This window comes from Podarcis bocagei (genome assembly GCF_964188305.1).
Source record: "Podarcis bocagei genome assembly, chromosome: Z".
NCBI classification, from domain to species: Eukaryota; Metazoa; Chordata; class Lepidosauria; order Squamata; family Lacertidae; genus Podarcis; species Podarcis bocagei.
Window position 1 is genome coordinate 16,275,366 of NC_138140.1, and position 19,825 is coordinate 16,295,190.

The 19,825-nt window shown below is 43.3% G+C and overlaps 1 protein-coding gene and 1 long non-coding RNA gene across 6 annotated transcripts in view; one reads left to right on the plus strand and one right to left on the minus strand.

Moving 5' to 3' along the window:
* Positions 1 to 16,497, minus strand: part of STKLD1 (serine/threonine kinase like domain containing 1) — a 27,639-nt gene extending 11,142 nt beyond the window's left edge. For 2 of the 5 annotated variants that reach the window (XM_081179207.1, XM_081179204.1), the window contains exons 1-11: positions 16,203 to 16,299; positions 14,822 to 14,926; positions 11,809 to 11,853; positions 9,578 to 9,652; positions 8,612 to 8,716; positions 7,819 to 7,889; positions 7,556 to 7,671; positions 5,495 to 5,607; positions 2,361 to 2,512; positions 1,739 to 1,869; positions 628 to 711 (exon numbers count right to left, since the gene is read on the minus strand). In XM_081179207.1, coding sequence (XP_081035333.1) covers positions 628 to 711; positions 1,739 to 1,869; positions 2,361 to 2,512; positions 5,495 to 5,607; positions 7,556 to 7,671; positions 7,819 to 7,889; positions 8,612 to 8,716; positions 9,578 to 9,652; positions 11,809 to 11,853; positions 14,822 to 14,926; positions 16,203 to 16,217 — 1,012 coding nt within the window. In that variant the 5' untranslated portion in view covers positions 16,218 to 16,299. Of the gene's footprint in view, positions 1 to 627; positions 712 to 1,738; positions 1,870 to 2,360; positions 2,513 to 5,494; positions 5,608 to 7,555; positions 7,672 to 7,818; positions 7,890 to 8,611; positions 8,717 to 9,552; positions 9,653 to 11,808; positions 11,854 to 14,821; positions 14,927 to 15,814; positions 16,166 to 16,202; positions 16,300 to 16,477 lie in introns of those variants that run through there. The other 3 variants (XM_081179206.1, XM_081179205.1, XM_081179208.1) reach the window with 3 other exon arrangements.
* Positions 16,498 to 17,677: 1,180 nt separating this feature from the next.
* The window catches only part of LOC308578746, an 84,172-nt gene continuing 82,024 nt past the window's right edge, over positions 17,678 to 19,825 (plus strand). Inside the window, exon 1 of the long non-coding RNA XR_014004078.1 lies at positions 17,678 to 17,688. This is a non-coding gene — a long non-coding RNA (uncharacterized lncRNA). The remainder of the gene's footprint in view (positions 17,689 to 19,825) is intronic.

The following is a 19,825-nucleotide window of genomic DNA, read 5'->3' on the forward strand; positions in this document are numbered from 1 at the left end:
GACTTCAAATCTGTTTTCTGCATAGATTGGCTGTACAATGAAGTTCTTGATCATACAGCCAATCCAGCTGCGTCTTTTCCTGCCCCCCCATGTCACATATGGCATCAGGTATGGGGCAAGTGGGTGTGGTTTGGGAGGGAAGTGGCCACCTACAGGTCAAAAGTTCCCCACCTCTAATGTAGCTGATCTCCTTAATCACTCATGGTTTTTTCCCAATCCTTGAAATGTTGCTGGAAATATCAGTAAATCCCAACCCCACTGGTAGGAGCTATGGCATATGCAACTAGCACGATGCCCCACTCTTATGACCAAGATAAGCCTTTCCCATCCAGTTTGGCTCTGAACAACACCCCCCTCCAAACAGAAGTAACACGCCCAGGGCTTTTTTTCAGCTGGAACTCACCGGAACGAGATGAGGGAGGTGTTCATGGTGAGTTCCAGCACCTTTTTCTACAAAAATAGCATTGTTTATGCCTATATTACAAGTATAGCAGGGGCAGGCAGGAGAAATCTCCACATTTGCACTCTCTTTGGGGGGATTTCCCACTCTGACTCATGCTCCTTATGGAACCCCATGCATCAGTTTATAAGTATCCAATGAGAGACAGCAGCACAGTCAAAGCATACCCTTTCCTTCTTTCAAGAGGACAGTTAGACGCTCAATGCACTTTTCTTGAGCTTGCTCTATGTCCTGGTAAGACAGCATGAATTCTGCAGGAGGCAAAATAGTAGCACCTTTCTGTGAAATCCTTCACACACACACACACACACACACACACACACACGGGGGGGGGGGATACACAGAATTGTATTCTGTGCTAATCCTACTCAGAGGAGAATCACTGAAATTAATGGACCTAAGTTAGCTGTATGACTGGTAGCACTAGCATTGGATACAGTTCATAGTTCTTCAAATACCCTAGTAAATGCCTATAAATGTGCATAGGTTAATGTTTTCTGATAATAGCAGCATATAATACCCGTGGCTTGTCCAATATTAATCCTACTCAAAGTAGATCCATTAAAATTAATGCCACAATGAATGTTGTTGTTGTTGTTGTTTAGTCGTTTAGTCGTGTCTGACTCTTCGTGACCCCATGGACCAGAGCACACCAGGCACTCCTGTCTTCCACTGCCTCCCGCAGTTTGGTCAGACTCATGTTTGTAGCTTCAAGAACACTGTCCAACCACCTCGTCCTTTGTCGTGAATTTAGGGTTATTCATTTCATGGGTCCAACTCCGAGTAGAACACAGTTGGAAGCAACTATGTGTCCACAGCCTTCCCACACACTTTACTGGGAATACGTGCCCCTAGTTTCGGTGTGTCTACTCTCTGAGTATGACTAACACTGGATACAAACCCACTGCATTTAAGGGCATGAAACATCAACTGCAAATTCCTGGATTAAGCCTTAGTTTAGCCACGCCCTTACAAGACAGCTTGTGAGTACCTCAAATGCAGAACATTTTCTGTCACCAACCCATCTGCCTAAAACAAAAGGATTATATGGGGTTTTAATGGTTTCAGATCAGATTATCTGCATGTTTCTGTCATTGGGTGTAAAGGAGAAGGGGTTCAAGGCATGAATAAGACAGGGACTTTGTTTGGAAGTGGGGATACATCTGAATCACTTTGAGAGTCAAATGCAGCCCACAAACAACCCCTCATATATTACATTCTTTCATATTCCCAAGAAAGCTACAAGCCTCTGTTTCAGAGCTGCTTTTCCAGCATTACCTAGAATAGTTGGGATCCCACCGTTGAGTATTAAGTTCAGTAATCCTGGAGGCAGAGTCTTCTTCACCTTTACTAAGGGTGACCCAGCAAGAATCAGGCATTCTCTGATAAATGCATTGTCAGCCAGCTCCCTAAAGTAGCAAGAGAAGTGGAGTGGGGAATAAATTAGTTTAGTTTAAAATATGTACATTGTGTTGAGGGTCCAATTTGGGCTGAAAGGTGAGTTAGAAATGTAAAATAAGCAAAAGAAAGGGGAAGGATTATTTAATTGTTAAAGCTGGGCATTCATTTTGAGGGATCCTGATTTCTCTTTGAGATTGGGGGCATAAACCATTAAGTTTAGCCAACGACCCTCTCTTTCAATGAACAATGACAGTAACGTCCATAGTTACATCCACACCACACATTTAAAGTCCATTTAAAGCCCATGGCTTTCCCAAATAATCCTGAGAACTGTAGTTTGTTAAGAGTAAAGGGCATTGTAGTGGGAGGGGTAAACTACAATTCCAAGGATTCTTGGGGGGGGGGGAGAGCTGTGACTACTAAAGTGGCATAAATGTCCTTTAAATGCATTGTGTGGGTTATTGGGTGGAGCAAGGGAGAAAACAAACCCAGGACTGACCCTGATGTGGGCCTCATTGTTGGCTCAATCGTCAGCATCATTAGCAAAAGAGAAGACAAAGGTGTATCCATCTGCTTCATAGTTATCAGGGCTTCTTCCAGGTGACTGCTATTCTCCTTAATGTTATGCAGCAATGAAACTGGATCTTTCACCTAAAAAGAAACTCATGCAAATACACAAAAGGAGCACATAATAAAATCTACATATGTTTTCTCTTTACAGACTCATTGTAGCAGAGCTGCTTATAGTATAGCTGCTGTTCTGAGCATCTTTGGGAGGAACAGTTGTACAAAAATGTAACCAATGATAATATAAGTGTGAGTACTGGTTGGTGCTCATTGGGACTGGTGGGGCAGAAGGCACTCACACTTATATTATTAGTGGAGCCAGAGCCAATGACACGAGTTCTAGAATGGCAGAACTGAGACTTGAGGAGGCTTCTGGCAGCCAGAGCTGTCCTTTGGATTGGTTGTAAGTAGGAAGGCAGGCAGAAGGGGGTTGGGTGAAGGCAGTGAGGAGGTAGGGCAGTGCTCCACTTGCCTTAATAGACCAGCCTTCATCCGCAGACCCCCTAACTCTTCATACACCAGAGGAGGGATATCTAAAGTGAGCATGGGTTGTTCATAATTCAAATGATGGAAGTGACCTTGCCAACTGGCAAAGCCTTTGAACAATTTTATTGTTTCTAAAGGTTCTGCTTTCTTTCACTTCTGGTTTATCACTAAAATACAGAAGGAAATAGGTCCATAGGAGGGTTACACTTCCTGTAAAGGCATACCCTAAGTGGTGTCCAAACTTTTTTCAAAGAGGGCCAGATTTGTTGAGCTTTTTTATGATTTTACCCCAAAGTTGTTGAGCTTTCTTTAGGATTTTACCCCAGGAAATAAACTGCCACAGGGGCCTGATTAAACTGAATGGCGGGTCAGATTAGGCCCCCAAAACAGACTTTGGACATGCCTGCCCTAAGAGCACCTTAATTTGCTTGCAGGACTACAGCTGCCAGAGCTACTTAGCAGGAAGCTATGCCACTGGCACCAGAAAGGCATGATCCAGCCCATGCTAAGCACTTTTAAGTAAAATTTGCTTCAAGGTGAGAAGGAAACAAGGGCCTTAGTTTCTCCCACGATAATCAAAAGTAGTTAACTTTCGCTTATCAGAATTGAAGTTTGTAGTAAAATGTCCAATGGTTTCCCCTTTCCCACACCCAAGATGAGTAACCACCATGCTGAGGTGTTCAATACAATGTTGTGAAGGCTTGAGTGATAAGAAGAATTGGCTCTGTCAGGCTAGTGGCCCATCTAGCCCAGCATCCTCTTCTCTCAGTGGCCAACCAGATGCTCCCATGGGAGGCCTACAAGCCAGACATGAGTGCAACACTCTTCCTTCCTGTGGTTTCCAGTAACTGGTATTCAGAAGCAGCGGAATAGCTAGCCACTCAGGTGCCCAGGGCAGCACGTGCGCCTTGCATCCGGGGGTGAGGCGAGCAACCGATGACGGCAAGGTGAGCCAGGGCAGGGCGCACTGCGCGGAGCCTCGCCACTGCCTCCCCCTCAGCTGTAGGGCGGCAGCCTGAGGGGGATATGGTGGGCAGATGCAAGCCCCACACTGCCATTTTCAGGCAGACAGAGCCTGCAAGGCACCCAAGTCACTGTGTCACTCCTAGGAGAGACGTGTGGCTCAGGAGTGCTGCAGGTCCTGCAGTAAGTGCCACTCCCCCGTTCAGAAGCATATTGCCTGACAGTGCCATACATACATACATACATACATACATACATACATATTGTTACACACCACCCCAATATCTGCTGAGCGATAGCAAAATTCCAAGGGTTCCAGAAACTCATCCAGGGTCATGTGTCTGTTGGAAGTTCAGACATGGCAGAGGCAGTAGAGTTTTAAGATATATGAGTGTTTTACGCATATATGTAACCTTTAGCTTTCACTGGAGGGGTGCACAGCAACAGCACCCCAAGATGCAGTGCTGGCTTATCCTTATGGCAGCATCATCAACATCTTTTTTGTTCTGCAGCTTATCTTGGTCTCCAGGGAACGTACAAGCATACTTTCTTCTCTGCCTCCTGGTACTATCTCCCCTAATTCTGCTGTTTCCAAAAGTAATCCCCCTTTATTCATTTGTATTCTAATATTCAGTTCTTTTGATGCTTTGACCTCATCAACACTTGTTGATTGACTAGTATTAAGGTAAAAGGTAAAGGTAAAGGACCCCTGGATGGTTTAAGTTCAGTCAAAGGCAACTATGGGGTTGCAACGCTTATCTTGCTTTCAGGCTGAGGCGTTTGTCCACAGACAGCTTTCTGGGTCATGTGGCCAACATGACTAAATTGCTTCTGGCACAACAAGACACCTTGATGGAAACCAGAGCACACGGAAACACCATTTATCTTCCCTCTGCACCGATACCTATTTATCTACTTGCACTGGTGTGCTTTTGAACTGCTAGGTTGGCAGGAGCTGGGACAGAGCAACGGGAGCTCACCCAGTCGTAGGGATTCAAACTGCTGACCTTCTGGATCAGCAAGCCCAAGAGGCTCAGTGGTTTAGACTACAGCACCACCTGAGTCCCTATACTAGGATTAATGGCTAGTACACACTTAAAATGCTTACCTAGGTTAATTGAATTTTCACATGCTAACTGATGATGCTCATATGTAGGTCCACACACATATTCCAATACACATGGATCTTGATTGCATTCTCAAGGCCTTATATTTATGTGTTTATACATAAATGCTAATTAAGCACCTCAAACCTGTTACATTAACCCCTTCTAATAAACACTGAGACCGTCTTATAACACATCCCAGTTATAACATACAAATTATAATTAAATCCTAATATTTACAAAATCTAATTATTTAGCAGAATAGATCTATTATCATATACATAACAGAGGGGGGTACAACCGATATCTATATCTATCGTAGGCATCTCCAATGTTAGAGGCAGCATGCTTCTGGATACTAGTTGGAGATACCTTTATATATATACTGTTGGTAGGTTTCTGAATATCAGTCACTGAAAACTGCATGCTGTGTGTATTTAATGTAACTATCTCTCTCAAGAGCCAACTCTGAACACCGTCACAGTACTGTTAAAGGGGAAATGTACCGTACTTTCACACAGGAGATCATGTCGAGAAGAATACAGCCAAGAGACCAGATGTCAGATTTGTCACTGAAAGAAAATTTGAGTGCCTCTGGAGCCATCCAGGATTTGAAAGGAGGATCTGTGGGAAGAAAAGCCAGGGGTGTGATTTATTTGTTTATTTTTATCCCTTGTAACTTTTCCTTTGTAACCAAGAGTAACATCTCTTTGGAGGTGGAACAATATTCCATCAGAAGGCAACAACTGAATACATATTTTTGTTTTGTAAATGTTTTCTAGCTAGATGGGGGGGTGAGGTCTGTGCTTTATGTGCTAATGTTAATTTTGTTCAATTTTTAAACCTATCTTCAATCGCTGCTTTGTAAACATTTTTGTGATATGTTTGTAAATCGCCTTGAGACGTTTATAAAAGGCAATTCATACATTTAATAAACTGAAGAGCCAGTGTGGCATGGTGGTTAGAGTGCCAGACTAGAAGCTGATAGATAAATCCCCACTTGGCCATAAAGCTTCCCAGCTGACCCTGGGCCAGTCACTGCCTCTCAGCCTAATCTACCTTCCAGGGTTGTTGTCGGGATTAAATGAGGAGGGGGAAACCATGTACCCCACGCTGAGTTCCTTAGACAAAAAGATGGCCTATAAATGCAATGAAATAAATAAAGATAGTGGTTTTCAAGCTTTCCACATTCAGAGAACCATTTCTACAGCTTAACTGTAAAAGAACCTGCAAAACATTCTAAGGATACTGTTCAGTTTGCAAGGGGCACTGTGGAGGTCTGTCAGTTTGTTTCTGGGCCTTATTTAAGGTGCCCGTGGTAGTGGTTAAAGCCCTGAATGACTTAGGCCCCAAATATTTGGAAGACTACCTCCTTCCCTATAGTCCCTCCTGGGCAGTGCTTTCCCCCCTAAAAAAATGTTTAGGGGTACTCTCATTTTCCTACTCATTGAAATACTGCCCCTCAATGACGCCAAACTTAGATTCACAAAATGTTTTGGGGTATGCGTCCCCCCAGAAAAAAGCACTGCTCCTGGGTACTAAGATCAGTAAAGTGGGGGCCCTCTTGGTAGTCCTTATAAATGTGGGGTGGTGTTGGCCTAGGAGAACAGTCCCCTTGGTTGTGTAACTCCCTCCCCACAGAGATTAATTTGCCATGCTCATTATAAAGCTTTCAGGGAATGGTGAACACGAGCCTCTGTACTCTGACCTTTTGACACCTAACATGTGTATTTTCAGGATCCACCCTATTCCTGTGACTGCAATATGTTTTAATGGTCTTTAATGTTGAACTTTAAATCATTAAAACCTTGCTTGTGAAGGGACAGGTAATAATAATAATGTCACTGTAACTTAGGGTTTCCATATTTTGAAGGGCAAAAAAGAAGACATATCTGCTGACTTTTAACTATGGATCCCTATGACAACTCTCATTTTACATACCCATGATAAGGAGAAGGTGTCCTGGAAAAAGAGGACATATGGCAACCCAATGTGTTGCTTCACATGAGGTGACAGAACAGCTTAAAACAGGGATAGGGAGTGTGGCCCTCTATATATGTTGTTGGAACTTCCATCAAGTCTTGGAGTAGACCCATTTAAATTAATAATTTGGTCAGTTCAGTTAATTTCAATGACTCTCCTCTGAATAGGATTAAAACTGGATACAACCCATTGTAACGTGCTAGATGTGAATATGTTCTGACAATATGAGCACATCTCTATTGCACTGAGACTCACTAACCATCCACACCTTACATTTAAAGTACGTTTAAAGCATATGGCTCCCCCAAAGAATTTTGGGAAATTCTAATTTACGTGCTGGGAATTGCAGTTCTGTGAACTGGAATTCCCAAGGTTCACTGGGGGAAGTAATGCACTTTAAATGTATGGTGTGGCCCACTCCACATACATGTCAAACTACCATTACTAAACTACATATACTTTAACGTTCTTCTAGATGCTAACAATGTCATGTCATAAGGAAATATTTTCTCCTTGACCTTATATTTTCAAAAACCCGACAGTCTTTCTGAAGAACAAGGCTGCTGAAAAGATAACAACACATTGCTACCTTCTTCCACCCTAATCTTCCATTTCATCTCATCATTCATGAGGGTTTCTGTGCTGAAATCACCAAGCACGAAAGATGCCTTGTCATCTAAAAGGATGTTGGATGGTTTGAGGTTTCTGAAACACATCAGAGTTGTTTTTACAGCATGTTGAAACAGAGTTGCAGCCATGTTAAGAGTTTGTTTGTTAAAAGACCTTAGGTTTTGCACTACAAACTACTGCAGATAAATAACAAAACAATATTTTGAAAAACTGACACCTCACCTGTGAAAAATGGTTTGTTTGTGGATGTAAACTAAAGCATCCACCATCTGCCCCAGAAACATTTTAATCACCTATGGAAAGAAATATATGAAATGATGAGGACATAATATACAGGAGAAAAGTTTGCTGTTATGCCATGTTAAAGTCTTGAGAAATTCTCTCCCTCCTGTTGGCCCTTGACAAAGAAAGGGTGGACAATGGGAATAATGCTCTTCCTTCCGTAGCAACATTTGCCCACCTCCTGTTTTCTGATTGTACTATCATGCCTTACCTCAACATATATTTTTGCCATGAAACATGCCAAGAGTAGGCTGAACCTGCGAGTGACAACACCCAGAACAAAGTCCCAGAAGTGGACATTCTCTCAACAGTTCCTGTGGCTAATGCCCACAAGGAGTTTGTATACTTAACTACCCAGGCAGGAATAATTAGTAGCTGTAAAAACTATGCAGGCAAACTATATATTCAGTATAACCAGTGTTAGGCATGTGCCTGGGACTGGAGCAAACAAAGAAAATGCCTGCCCTCGTGGCTGGTCCAAGAAAGAGAGATAGGAACAGAAGTACTATATGCTCCTTCCTCTTCAGGAGAAAATGACACCACACAGAGCCTTCTCTACCAATTGCTTTTCTATGGCCTGAGTATCTGCCTACCAGCTACAAAGCTCTGTGGACCTAGCCCCTTCTAATGCTAACCAGCAAGAATATGCACTTGTTAGGTTTGGCTGCTAACCTCCCGCAATTATTATTATTTGTATTATACATATTTATTAAATAAAAACATTCTTTTCTACCTTCTTTTTAATTTTCTCAGGTTTTTGCCTCTTGGCCTTGATCAGAGATGAAAGATCCCCTTGATCTGAATAACGCATCACCAGACAAAGAAAGAGGGAGGAAATCTGCAAGCAACAGGATGAAGATGAAAATCACTGTGCCCCTTTAGTCAAGGGGTTTCAAAGTTTATCACAGTAAGGCTTCCTACACCAGTTTCAGCCCAGCGTTGGGAAGGGGGATGCTAACAACACAGTACAGTGGTACCTCGGGTTACATACGCTTCAGGTTACATACGCTTCAGGTTACAGACTCCACTAACCCAGAAATAGTACCTCGGGTTAAGAACTTTGCTTCAGGATGAGAACAGAAATCGGGCTCCAGCAACGCGGCAGAAGCATGAGGCCCCATTAGCTAAAGTGGTGCTTCAGGTTAAGAACAGTTTCAGCTTAAGAACGGACTTCTGGAACGAATTAAGTACTTAACCTGAGGTACCACTGTACAGGCTTTTCCAAGTGAAACTAATAACCCAATCTTGCATATAGGGTCAGGCAAGAAATCCCAGGACTTGCACTCTACCTAGGTGTGTGTGGTCCAGCCTCTTCATGTGATAATTTGGCAGAGCTTCTCCCTAACGTGAGACTTTTTGTAAGTTCAAGTAATTTGACAAAATAAATAAATGGGGATAATTCAAATATTTTTCTCCCCCCCCCCATCCTCTCCTCCCCAACCTAAGGTAGTACAATCCAGTAACAGGGAAATCACAGATCTACCCACTATGGGGAATATGAACCTGGGTCTCTATGGTATGGATCATTGTTATTTAAAGTCATCCACTGGACTACACTGATATGGATTCAGAAGCAATACATCCCTGGATCACCAGTTTAGAGCTGCTGCAATTTACCCAGGAGCAAGTCTCATTGAATTCAGGAAACTTAATCTTTCCAGTAAGCGTATATACCATAGTAGCCTTAGGAAATTGTCACCTGGTTGTCCCAGATGATGAAAAGTTCTTTGTAGCTGCAGATGTTCTGATGATTCAGCTTCAGCAGTTCCAAGGCCTTTCAGAAAAATGATGAGAAAGGTTCTATAGTAAACTACTACAATTTAAGCTAAACTGGTGCGGTCCCTAGTTTGCCAAATTTCTCCTCTTGATTCAGTCATGCTGCTGGATGCTATACAATTGATATCAGCAGACCATGCTCCCATGAAACTGTGCTTAGGATCACACCTTAACTTCTTTTTTAGGGGAGGAAGGGATTGGGAGTCCAGCCACCTTCTAAGCTAAGATAGATCTAAGGTTTGTAACAATCCTCACCTAGATTTAGAGAGGGATCCTAGCTCTGCAACAGATTTCCAGTTACTCTGCCATGGGACTCCACCCTTTCCACATCTGGAAAATGCAATTCCAAAATTACAGGAGAGTAACTACCGTAATCATACAGGCAGCACCGGGCGGGGAGGAAAGCACCCTCTAACAAGGAACTTGCTCCTCAACTTGCCCCCCATTGCTAAACTATTGTTAACATATGCTGCAATTTTTTTTTCTTGCCAGCCTAGAAATATCCTTAGTCTCTTCTGTGCCATCCCCAGAATTTTTTGTGTGTGTCGCCACTGACTAATCAGGATGTAATTATAAGTTTAAGCCTGCAGATGGGGCTGGTGCAGGGGCTTGGTGTTTCTATTTTTTGTCAAGTGGCTAGACGCTTTAGGCACTTAATAATAAAAACTAATAATATCAGAGGCAGCTTTGAGAAACCTGAGTCCATGAGTGTTAAAAAAGCCAGTTCCATAGCTCTATGGTCTGAAGTTGGCTTCTTTTGAAATCAACCCCTGTTCCTGATTCACAGGTAATAGCCCAGCTTCTTTGAAAGTAGAGGTGTAAGAAGAAAAGCTGTTTCCATTCCAACCTATATTTCTCACAATCAGCACTGCTTCCATTTCGCTTCCACCAAATATGATATTATTCATCACACTGTCCCCTACTTAATGCAACTTACATAACTTACATTCATTTCAATGTAAAGGGCATATCAGAAGAATGGTAAGACAACCTTTATTAATTGTATATTGTTAGTAAACTTTAAAAAACCCCAACAACTATGATATGTGCAAGTACCAGTCATTAATTTGCATAACTGGTTTCCATTCTTGACCACAGACAACACACAAACTGCAGCAATTTAGTCATGTCTATCAATTTCAATGGGTCTACTCTGAGTAGGACTAACCATTGATAAATCCCTTGTGGTTTCCTGCATGAAGTCCAGAAGGGTAGCTTAGTGTGTTGTAGTAGAACCAATAGTAATGTGCCGTTCTAAAGACAAATAAATGTATTGTGCCATATGCTTTCACAATTTAGGAATGGGCCATAGATCAGTGGTAGAGAATCAGTTTTGCATGCAGAAGATCCCAGGTTCAATCCCCAGGTAAAGCTGGCAATGTACCCTGCCTGAAACCCTGGAGAATCACTGCCATTCAGCATAGACAATGTTGAGCCAGATGGTTGGTTGGTCTGACACTATACCACAGATAGGCAAGATCCTACTTCCAGTGGCGTAGGAAGGGGGGGGGTGCAGTGAGTGCAAGTCGCCCTGGGTGTCATCATTGAGGGGGGTGGCAAAAATATGTCTTTTTGAAAAAACAACTCTCACACCCACCGCATGCCTCTTCCTACACCACTGCAGAAACACTCTCCTCTTGAGTGATTTCCAGAAACCAGGAGCATTGCTGCCTCCAACTTTGCAGGCAGAGCACAGCCTTTATGGCTAGTAGCCTTCAACAGCCCTCTCCTCCATGAATCTGTCTAATCTGGAGGAGTAGCTAGGTAACGCGGGGGGCAATGGGCATCACACTGTGGGGCCTGCAGTGTGCCTGAGCCACGCGTCTCTCCTGAGGGGGAGGCGGTAGGTGGACTGCCTGCAAGCTCCGAGCTTTTTCCAGCAGCGCGGGGCTTGCGTCTGCGCACCACCTCAGCCGCCCTACAGCTGAGGAGGAGGCTGCGGAGAGGCTCCATGCAGCGTCTTGGCTCACCCTGTCTCATCCTGTCTTGGCTCACCCCGCCCCCCATGGGTGGCTTGCCCCACCCCCATGGGCAGCTCGCTTCACCCCGGGTTGCAGGGCACGCATGCCACCCCAGGCACCCGAGCGGCTAGCTACTCCGCGGTCTACTTCACCCAATGTGTGAAATAAAAAAGGATGATTAAGGGAAAGCTACCTCTTGAAGAGCATCATTTGCTTGCTTTTCATCAATGCATTCAACCTGCACATAACAACAAAGAAGTTGTTAAAAGTAGAACAACTTATTATCCACTCCAGACACTTAAGGCACATTCAATACACTTAAACATTTAACACACAGTTAAAGCACATGGTTTCCCCTAAGGAATCCTGTGGGATGTAGTTTCACTCTCACAGAGCCGTAATACCCAGCAGTCTTAACAAACTACAATATAAAGCAGTTTTCTATCTTGCATTCCTATCTTCGGACGTGGGTGGTGCTATGGTCTAAACCACTGAGCCTCATGGGCTTGCTGATCGGAAGGTTGGCAGTTCAAATCCACGCAAAGGGGTGAGCTCCCATCAGTGGCAGAGCTTCATGCTCCAGCACCAGGGGGCGGAGAGCAGACAGGGGCCTGGCACGCGTCCTGGGGGCATGGTGCCCAGCGCGGGCAGGGGAGCAGCTACGATGGCACCCCACCGGGATCACGCTGCCGGGGCGGTGCGCTCCCGCTGCACTCCTCTTCCTCTGCCACTGGCTCCCGTTGCTCTGTCCCAGCTTCTGCCAACCTAGCAATTTGAAAGCATAGCAGTGCAAATAGATAAATAGGTATCACTGAGGTGGGAAGGTAAACAGTGTTTCTGTGCGCTCTGGCTTCCTTCACGGTGTTCTGTTGTGCCAGAAGCAGTTTAGTCATGCTGGCCACATGACCCAGAAAGCTGTCTGTGAACAAATGCTGGCTCCCTCAGCCTGAAGTAAGCTGAGCACTGCACCCTATAGTCGCCTTTGACTGGACTTAACCGTCCAGGGGTCCTTTACCTTGTCTTTGGAATTACAACTCAGAAGTCCTTCTCTCTAACTCTGAAAGTCTCTAGAGAATGATTGTGGCCAGTGCCAGATTTACGTATAAGCTAAACAAGTTATAGCTTAGGGCCCCAAATTTTTTTAAAGGGAAAAAAGAACTGGATGTACATTTCCAAAATATAAGATAAAAAACAAAAATAAAACCTACATACAGCAACAGTGTTTTGTGTTGCGTAGGCTCCTATGATGTAAGTAATGTGCCCCGTCTGCTAGCCTGCTGCCTAAAATATCACTGATTTGCTCATTTCTATATCAATTACTTTGATAAAATACATATTTGTTATGTGCAAATGGCTTTAGATACCTATTAGGTCCATAAATTACCATATAGCATATATTCAACACAAAAATCAGCAACAATTTGTTGTTGACAAAGGACAGCTGGAACCGCCAACTTTCTGATTGGCAAGCCCTAGGCTCTGTGGTTTAGACCACAGCGCCACCCACGTCCCCTAAATCCAGCCCTGATTATGGCTATTCAGTGAAGAAAAGAGACTCTTTACATGTCCCAGCAGCATTGAGCCCTGGCATTTCATTTTGACATTACTGAGTGTGGTAAATATCTCTCTGTGTGGTTATATGAAGTATTATTATTTTTTTACTGCAAACCATATAGCCTGAGAAGTAAACAAGTCATACATTTCTGAATAAATATCAGAAATAAATATTATACAGTACACACCCACATATAAGCAGGTTCCCAGGCTAAACCCTGCTGAATGCTTGTTTGTATTAAGTCCTGGCTATTACACAACAGATAAAATGGACTGGTGAGAATATCTAAGTCCTTTTACTCTACTAATGTTCTGATTGTTATTAAAATAATACATTTTGTAACAGAAGCCATGTGGCTCTTGATGAATATGTGGTTTTTCATACAGCCAATATGGTGTAACGGTTAGAGTGTCAGACTCGGACTTAGGAAACCAGAGTTCCCCTACTTGACCATGAAGCTCACTGGGTATGACTTTGAGCCAGCCCTGCCTCTCAGCCTAACCTACCTCACAGGGTTGTTGTGTTAAATAAAGAGGGAGATAGAACCATATATGCCACCATGAAGTCCTGGGAGAAATAGGTGGGATATAAATACAGTGGTACCTCGGGTTACATATGCTTCAGGTTACATACGCTTCAGGTTACAGACTCCGCTAACCCAGAAATAGGGCTTCAGGTTAAGAACTTTGCTTCAGGATGAGAACAGAAATCGTGCTCCGGCGGCACGGGGGCAGCAGGAGGTCCCATTAGCTAAAGTGGTGCTTCAGGTTAAGAACAGTTTCAGGTTAAGAACGGACCTCCGGAACGAATTAAGTACTTAACCTGAGGTACCACTGTAATAGAGTTGAAAGAGACCCCTCTAGGCTCATCTAGTCCAACTCTCTGCAATGTAGGATTCACAGCTAAAGAATCCCTGACAGATTACCATCTCTTTAAAAACCTTCAATGAAGGACAGCCCACCACCTTCCAAGGTAGTCCATTCCACTGTCAAACAGCTCTTACTGTCAGAAAATTCTTCCTAAGATTTAGTTGTGATCTCCTTTCTTGTCTGTGAAGACAGATTTGGGTTCTATCCTCCAGAGCAGAAGAAAACAAGTTTGGTCCATCCTCCGTGTGACAGCCCTTTAGATATTTGATGATGGCCCTTTAGATATTTGATGATGGCTATCCCTTTAGATATTTGATGATGGCTATAAAAGACTACTTCCAGTCTTTTATCCAGGCTAAACATGCCCAACTCCCTTCACTTTTCCTCCTAAGGCCTGATTTCCAGACACTCAATCATCTTGGTGGCCCTTCTCTCCACACCTTCCAAGTTGTCAATATCCTCCTTAAACTGTGTTGCCCAGAACTGGACACTGTACTCCAGGTGGGGGCTGACCAAGGCAAAATAGAGTGATGCTATAACTTCCCTTGATCTGGACACTCTACTGTACTTCAGTTGATGCAACCTAGGATTGCATTAGCGGTTTTTGCTGCTGAGTCCCAGAATTGACTCATGTTAAGCTTGTGGTCAACTAAGACCTTTAGATCCACATGTACTCCTGTCAAGCCACGTGTCCCCCATCCTTGCAATCAATCAAATCAGATAAAATAAAATAAAATCACTGGAGACACATCTTGTCATAAAGACCCTTGCTCCCCCCTTACCTTTTTCATAATATACTTCTTTCTGCTGCCATCTTTTTCTTTCTCCACTTTTGATTCCACTATCAGCATTGTCCCAAGGGCCCCATGAGGCAGCATATTCAGAATCTGTAAGGAATAGTAGATGTATGCAAGGCAAGGGGTTGAAGGACAGTGGGACCACCTTAAAGGCACCATACTTCCTCAAGACAAGACAGATACATTTCAGTTATGCACAGAATGATTGTTACTCAGATCACAATATATTGTGAAGAAATAAATTGATTATTTTAATCAGACCTACACTGTACACACAAAATGTTTTTAGCAGTTGTCACAAAGGGGACAGTAAAAGTGCCTGTCTGATGTCAACAGGCACTGGCAGGGAGTTCCAAATTGATCCATCGCAATATAGTGGGAACAAAGAGAAGGAATTTTCAAGCAGATCCACACTGTACATCTAGAGCCCATTCAATACACATCTAAAGCTGACAGTCTGCTTTAAAAAATACATGGTAACCTAGTTAAAGAACTTATAGCTCTATGAGGGGGAAACAACAGCTCCTGGGATTCTTTGGGGGAAGTTATGAATTTCAGATGCGCATTAAATGTGCTTTAAATATATAAAGTTTACTCCTTCACAGAACTACAATTCCCAGCACCTTTAACAAGCTAGTTCCAATTATTCTTTGGAGAACATTTAAAATTCAGAATTAAAAACAGTTGAAACATTCCCTGTTTGCATCTCTCACTGATTCTCTTTCCTCCAGGACTCAAGACCCATATGGAGGCAACACTTCCCCACACCTTTACAACCATTCTAGTGGGAATAGTAAAATAAAAAGTCTACGAATGACAATGATGATAGCAGCATTGTTCCATCCATCCCCTCCTTGAAAACCTAGCTTGCCCCCAGACACCCCTCCCTAGGTCTGAGATGCCTTCTCACACAAATTGCCCATATGTTAACCCCCCACCCCCAACTCCTACCACTCCCCTGTAATGAAATAAATATACATAGAGGATGGGCAGTCATTTTGGTCTTCCAGATGTGATTGTACTACAACTCCCAGATGTCAGCGTGGTCCAGTAGTCGGGGGATAAAGAGAATTTTAGCCTTAACAGCATGTGGAGAGGCTATAGAAATGCTCCTTTCATCCTCCAGATGTTGTTGAACCACAACTCCCAGCAACCTCGTGAGCCAGAATGGACAAACCATCAGGGGATGACGGGAATTGTAGTCTGGGGGAGATACAGTATAGATTTTTTTCCAATCCTGCCCCCTCCGTCACTTCAAATCCATGTGTGGGGAGGGGGAGGAGTCAAACTTCCGTTGCTTTCCCTCCTCCTCGCCTCAAATCGTCCCCCCCCGCCTCAGGCCAACCCTCTGCCTCCCCCGCCACACCTCGTAGTTCTCCATGGCTGGCCGGGGAAGTGGGAGGGGCAACAGACACAAACGGCTCCCGCCTTCCTCCTCCTCTCCCCTCCCCCCACTCGTTCTTCACCTGCCAATTCTGTGGCGGGAGAAAAGTCTGCCTCGTCCTCAGGCCTGTTTTACCTTTCCCCGCCCATTTTCAACTTTCTTCAGCATATATATATATGCTCCTTTTATGATATCCAAATGTATTTCGCAGTTCCGCCCCCCCCGCCAACTTTTTAGAATTTAGCTTATAACCTTACCCAAAAACGGAACCTACTTCTTCCCACTCTCTCTCTCTCTCTCTCTCTCTCTCTCTCTCTCTCTCTCTCTCTCTCTCTCTCACACACACACACACACAAAAATCCCAAAGTGATATTTTATTAGGGTTGCTGCACACCAATTCCTCTAGAGGGCGTGACGTGCTTTAGAGAAAAAGGCTCCAAAGCATGTGCAAAGTGGGTTTTTTTGGCCCGCAATGAAGTTTTTTTTAAAGGGTCAAAGTGATTTGAGAACCGTGAAGGGTGTCTTTCCTTTGCTAATACAGCTGGTTTTAAAAATAAACCCAACAACCAAAAGTCTGCAAAGTTACTTTTAGGCTTTAGCAAATATTTGCTAATCATAGGTCTAAGTGGAGGTTGCTGGGTAGCACTTTTGTGCTAATTGAAAATCAGGGAATGTCTATTATTATTATTAAACAATTATTATGAAAGGACAGGTGGCCGCATTTCATTGTTATGAAAACTAGATGACAATGACAATAATTATGATGATGTTCTTATTATTATTATGGATCATTGTCTCAAGGCAATTCACAATCATATACGGAACTAAAGCAGATTTTAAAATAATACCAAAAGCAACAGATGAAGTTAGATTTAAAAGCAATACAGTGGTACCTTGGGTTACATACCTTCAGGTTACAGACTCCGCTAACCCAGAAATAGGGCTTCAGGTTAAGAACTTTGCTTCAGGGTAAGAACAGAAATCGTGCAGCAGCGGCACAGCAGCAGAAGGAGGCCCCATTAGCTAAAGTGGTGCTTCAGGTTAAGAACAGTTTCAGGTTAAGAACAGACCTCCAGAACGAATTGAGTTCTTAACCCGAGGTACCACTGTACAGATAAATAGTCAAGGCAGAGATCTTTTTAAAAAGGTGCTTTTCAACTAAGTTTACTCAGAGTATATACAATGAAAGTTATGGACCTTAGTCATATTCATTAAGATCATAACTGAAAAGCATGTTTAAAAAGCAACATAAACCTAGCAGCTGAATGAAGCATCCTAAAAATCCAATGTGAATAAAGTCTTAAGCTGGGTCAAATTTCTAGATACACTAAGATCACATGCACACCATACATTTAAAGTACATGGCTTTGCCCAAAGAATGATAGGAAGTTTAATTTTCTCTTTCACAGAGCTACAATTCTCAGCACCCTTTTAAAAAAACTATAATTCACATTATCCTTTGGAGGAAGTCATGCTTTAATTATGCTTTAAATGTATAGTATGGATGTGATATAAGATTGTGTCCTAGAACAGTTGATTGTGATGCTGACGATATGGGAAGCAAAACCTGGGATGTTATTATGTATTTTTCCATTTAATATCCCACCTTTCCCTCCCAGGAGCTCAAGATGGCTTATTCAGCAGTGACACTGAGGACCTGGTGTGTGATGCCAGCATTGCTGAATCTTTTGGAAGCAGTGCCATATTGCTGTCAGATTCAGTGTTGTATGCAAAGGGAACTGGTGTGAAGGAAAGTACAGCACAATCACTTCAAAAGAGGAAACCACAAAAAAAACAACAACACTGAGTATTGGTAAAAAGGAAATTGGAACTGAAAGCTAAAAGAGTCAAATCTCTTTGAAGAACTTGTATAACCAGGTAAAGTACCATCAAGTCCAAGAGGATGCCTGCATGACTGACATATGCTATGTTCCCTACAGCAGCCCTGTAATGTAGAGACTGTTGTTTGCCATTCTCACATTGCAGATGGGAGGCAGGGAGGTTAAGTAAGAATGGCTTTGTTTAATGCCACCTGGTGAGTTCATCACAGGAGAGGTGAGATTCAAACCAGAGATTTCGTGATTTTTAGTCTCTGAGATGCACTGGACTTCAACAGATAGGTTGGGAGTCTCACTACCTGGCTGTAGCACCTGACCTCAGGTGGGACGCAATAGCAGTACTGCTACCATACAAATACGTATATACTGTTATGGGTTTCCCTGTAAGATTTCTATGTGTATAGGCTGCCTTGGGGCAATATCTGGGTCAGCTTTGACAAAAAAAGTTGGGAAGTGATCTAGTGTTAGGCATAATTGATATAGGAGGCCCTCTTGTAGTTATTTGGGTCTCTACATAAGTGCTTTGAATTTGGCCCAGTGGCAAATTGGCAATCAGCATAGTTAATACTGCCATTGTTGCTTTTAGTTTTACATTTATATCCCATATTTCCTCCAAGGAACTCAAAGTGGTGTACACAGTTTTGCTTCTTCCCATTTTATCCTCACAACAACCCTGTGAAGAATGTTAGGCTAAGAGTGACTGACCCTTCTCCAGGTTCCCTGCAAGGGAGGCTCAAAAGATGGTGACAAGGGAAAGGGCCTTTCCAGTGGTGGTTCCTCACCTGTGGATTGCTCTCCCAGGTGAAGTTCACCTTCTACCTTCACTGCCATCTTTTTTGGTGCTGGACTGATCTTTCCCTTCAGGCTTTTGATGGACCAAACTGATTTTATTCTGCTGTTAGCATTCTGCCAGTGCTTCCTGTTACTCTTATAGCGTGTATATATGTCCATGAATTGTGTTTGTATGATAATGTTAAATGTCTCATTTGAATTTGTAATAGTATAATGTTTATATACTGTATTGGGGAAGGGCCATAGTTCAATGGTAGATCATCTGTCTTGCATGCAGAAGGTCCACAGTTCAATCCTGAGTATCTCCAGATAGCTCTGGGAAAGATTCCCTGTACCAAACCCCTAGAAGCTGCTGCTAGTCAGTGTAGGCAACACTGAACAAGACTCAGCAGATGACAGCTTTTTATTTAGTTCAGCCTTTAATTCAGAACTGTGAGGACTAGAATCTTACTTTATCTTTAGAGGAAGGGGTGTAGTTCAGTGGTACAGCATCTGCTTTGCATGCAGGAGGTCCCAGGTTCAGCCCCCAGTGGCATCTACAGGTATGGCTGGGAAGGAATTCTTGCCTGGAAACCCCGATTTGCTGCTGCAAGATTGTGAAGACAAATACTGAGCTGGTTGGACTCAGTATAAGTTAGCTTCCTATGTTTGATGTTTTTAAATGGAGGGTGCTTAGAGACCTTGGCAATAACAAGTGAACAAATAAATTAATAATAATAATAATAAAGTTGCAGAACACATTGGTCTGGAGATCCCCCTACTTGCGAGATGCCTTAGAAACGGACTGCAAAAATGCAACCCTAATACACCAAATGCAGGTTTTGCTCAGAGGCTAAGGGTTCACTGGGGTTTTATTTCCAGTCCTTTGCATTGCGCACGGGATTGCGCCCTTGGCCTCGGGAAGGGTGGCGGGGCCTTCTGTGGGGCGACTCCACATGCACCGGCTCCACTTCCACGAGCGAGGCCTCCAGGGTC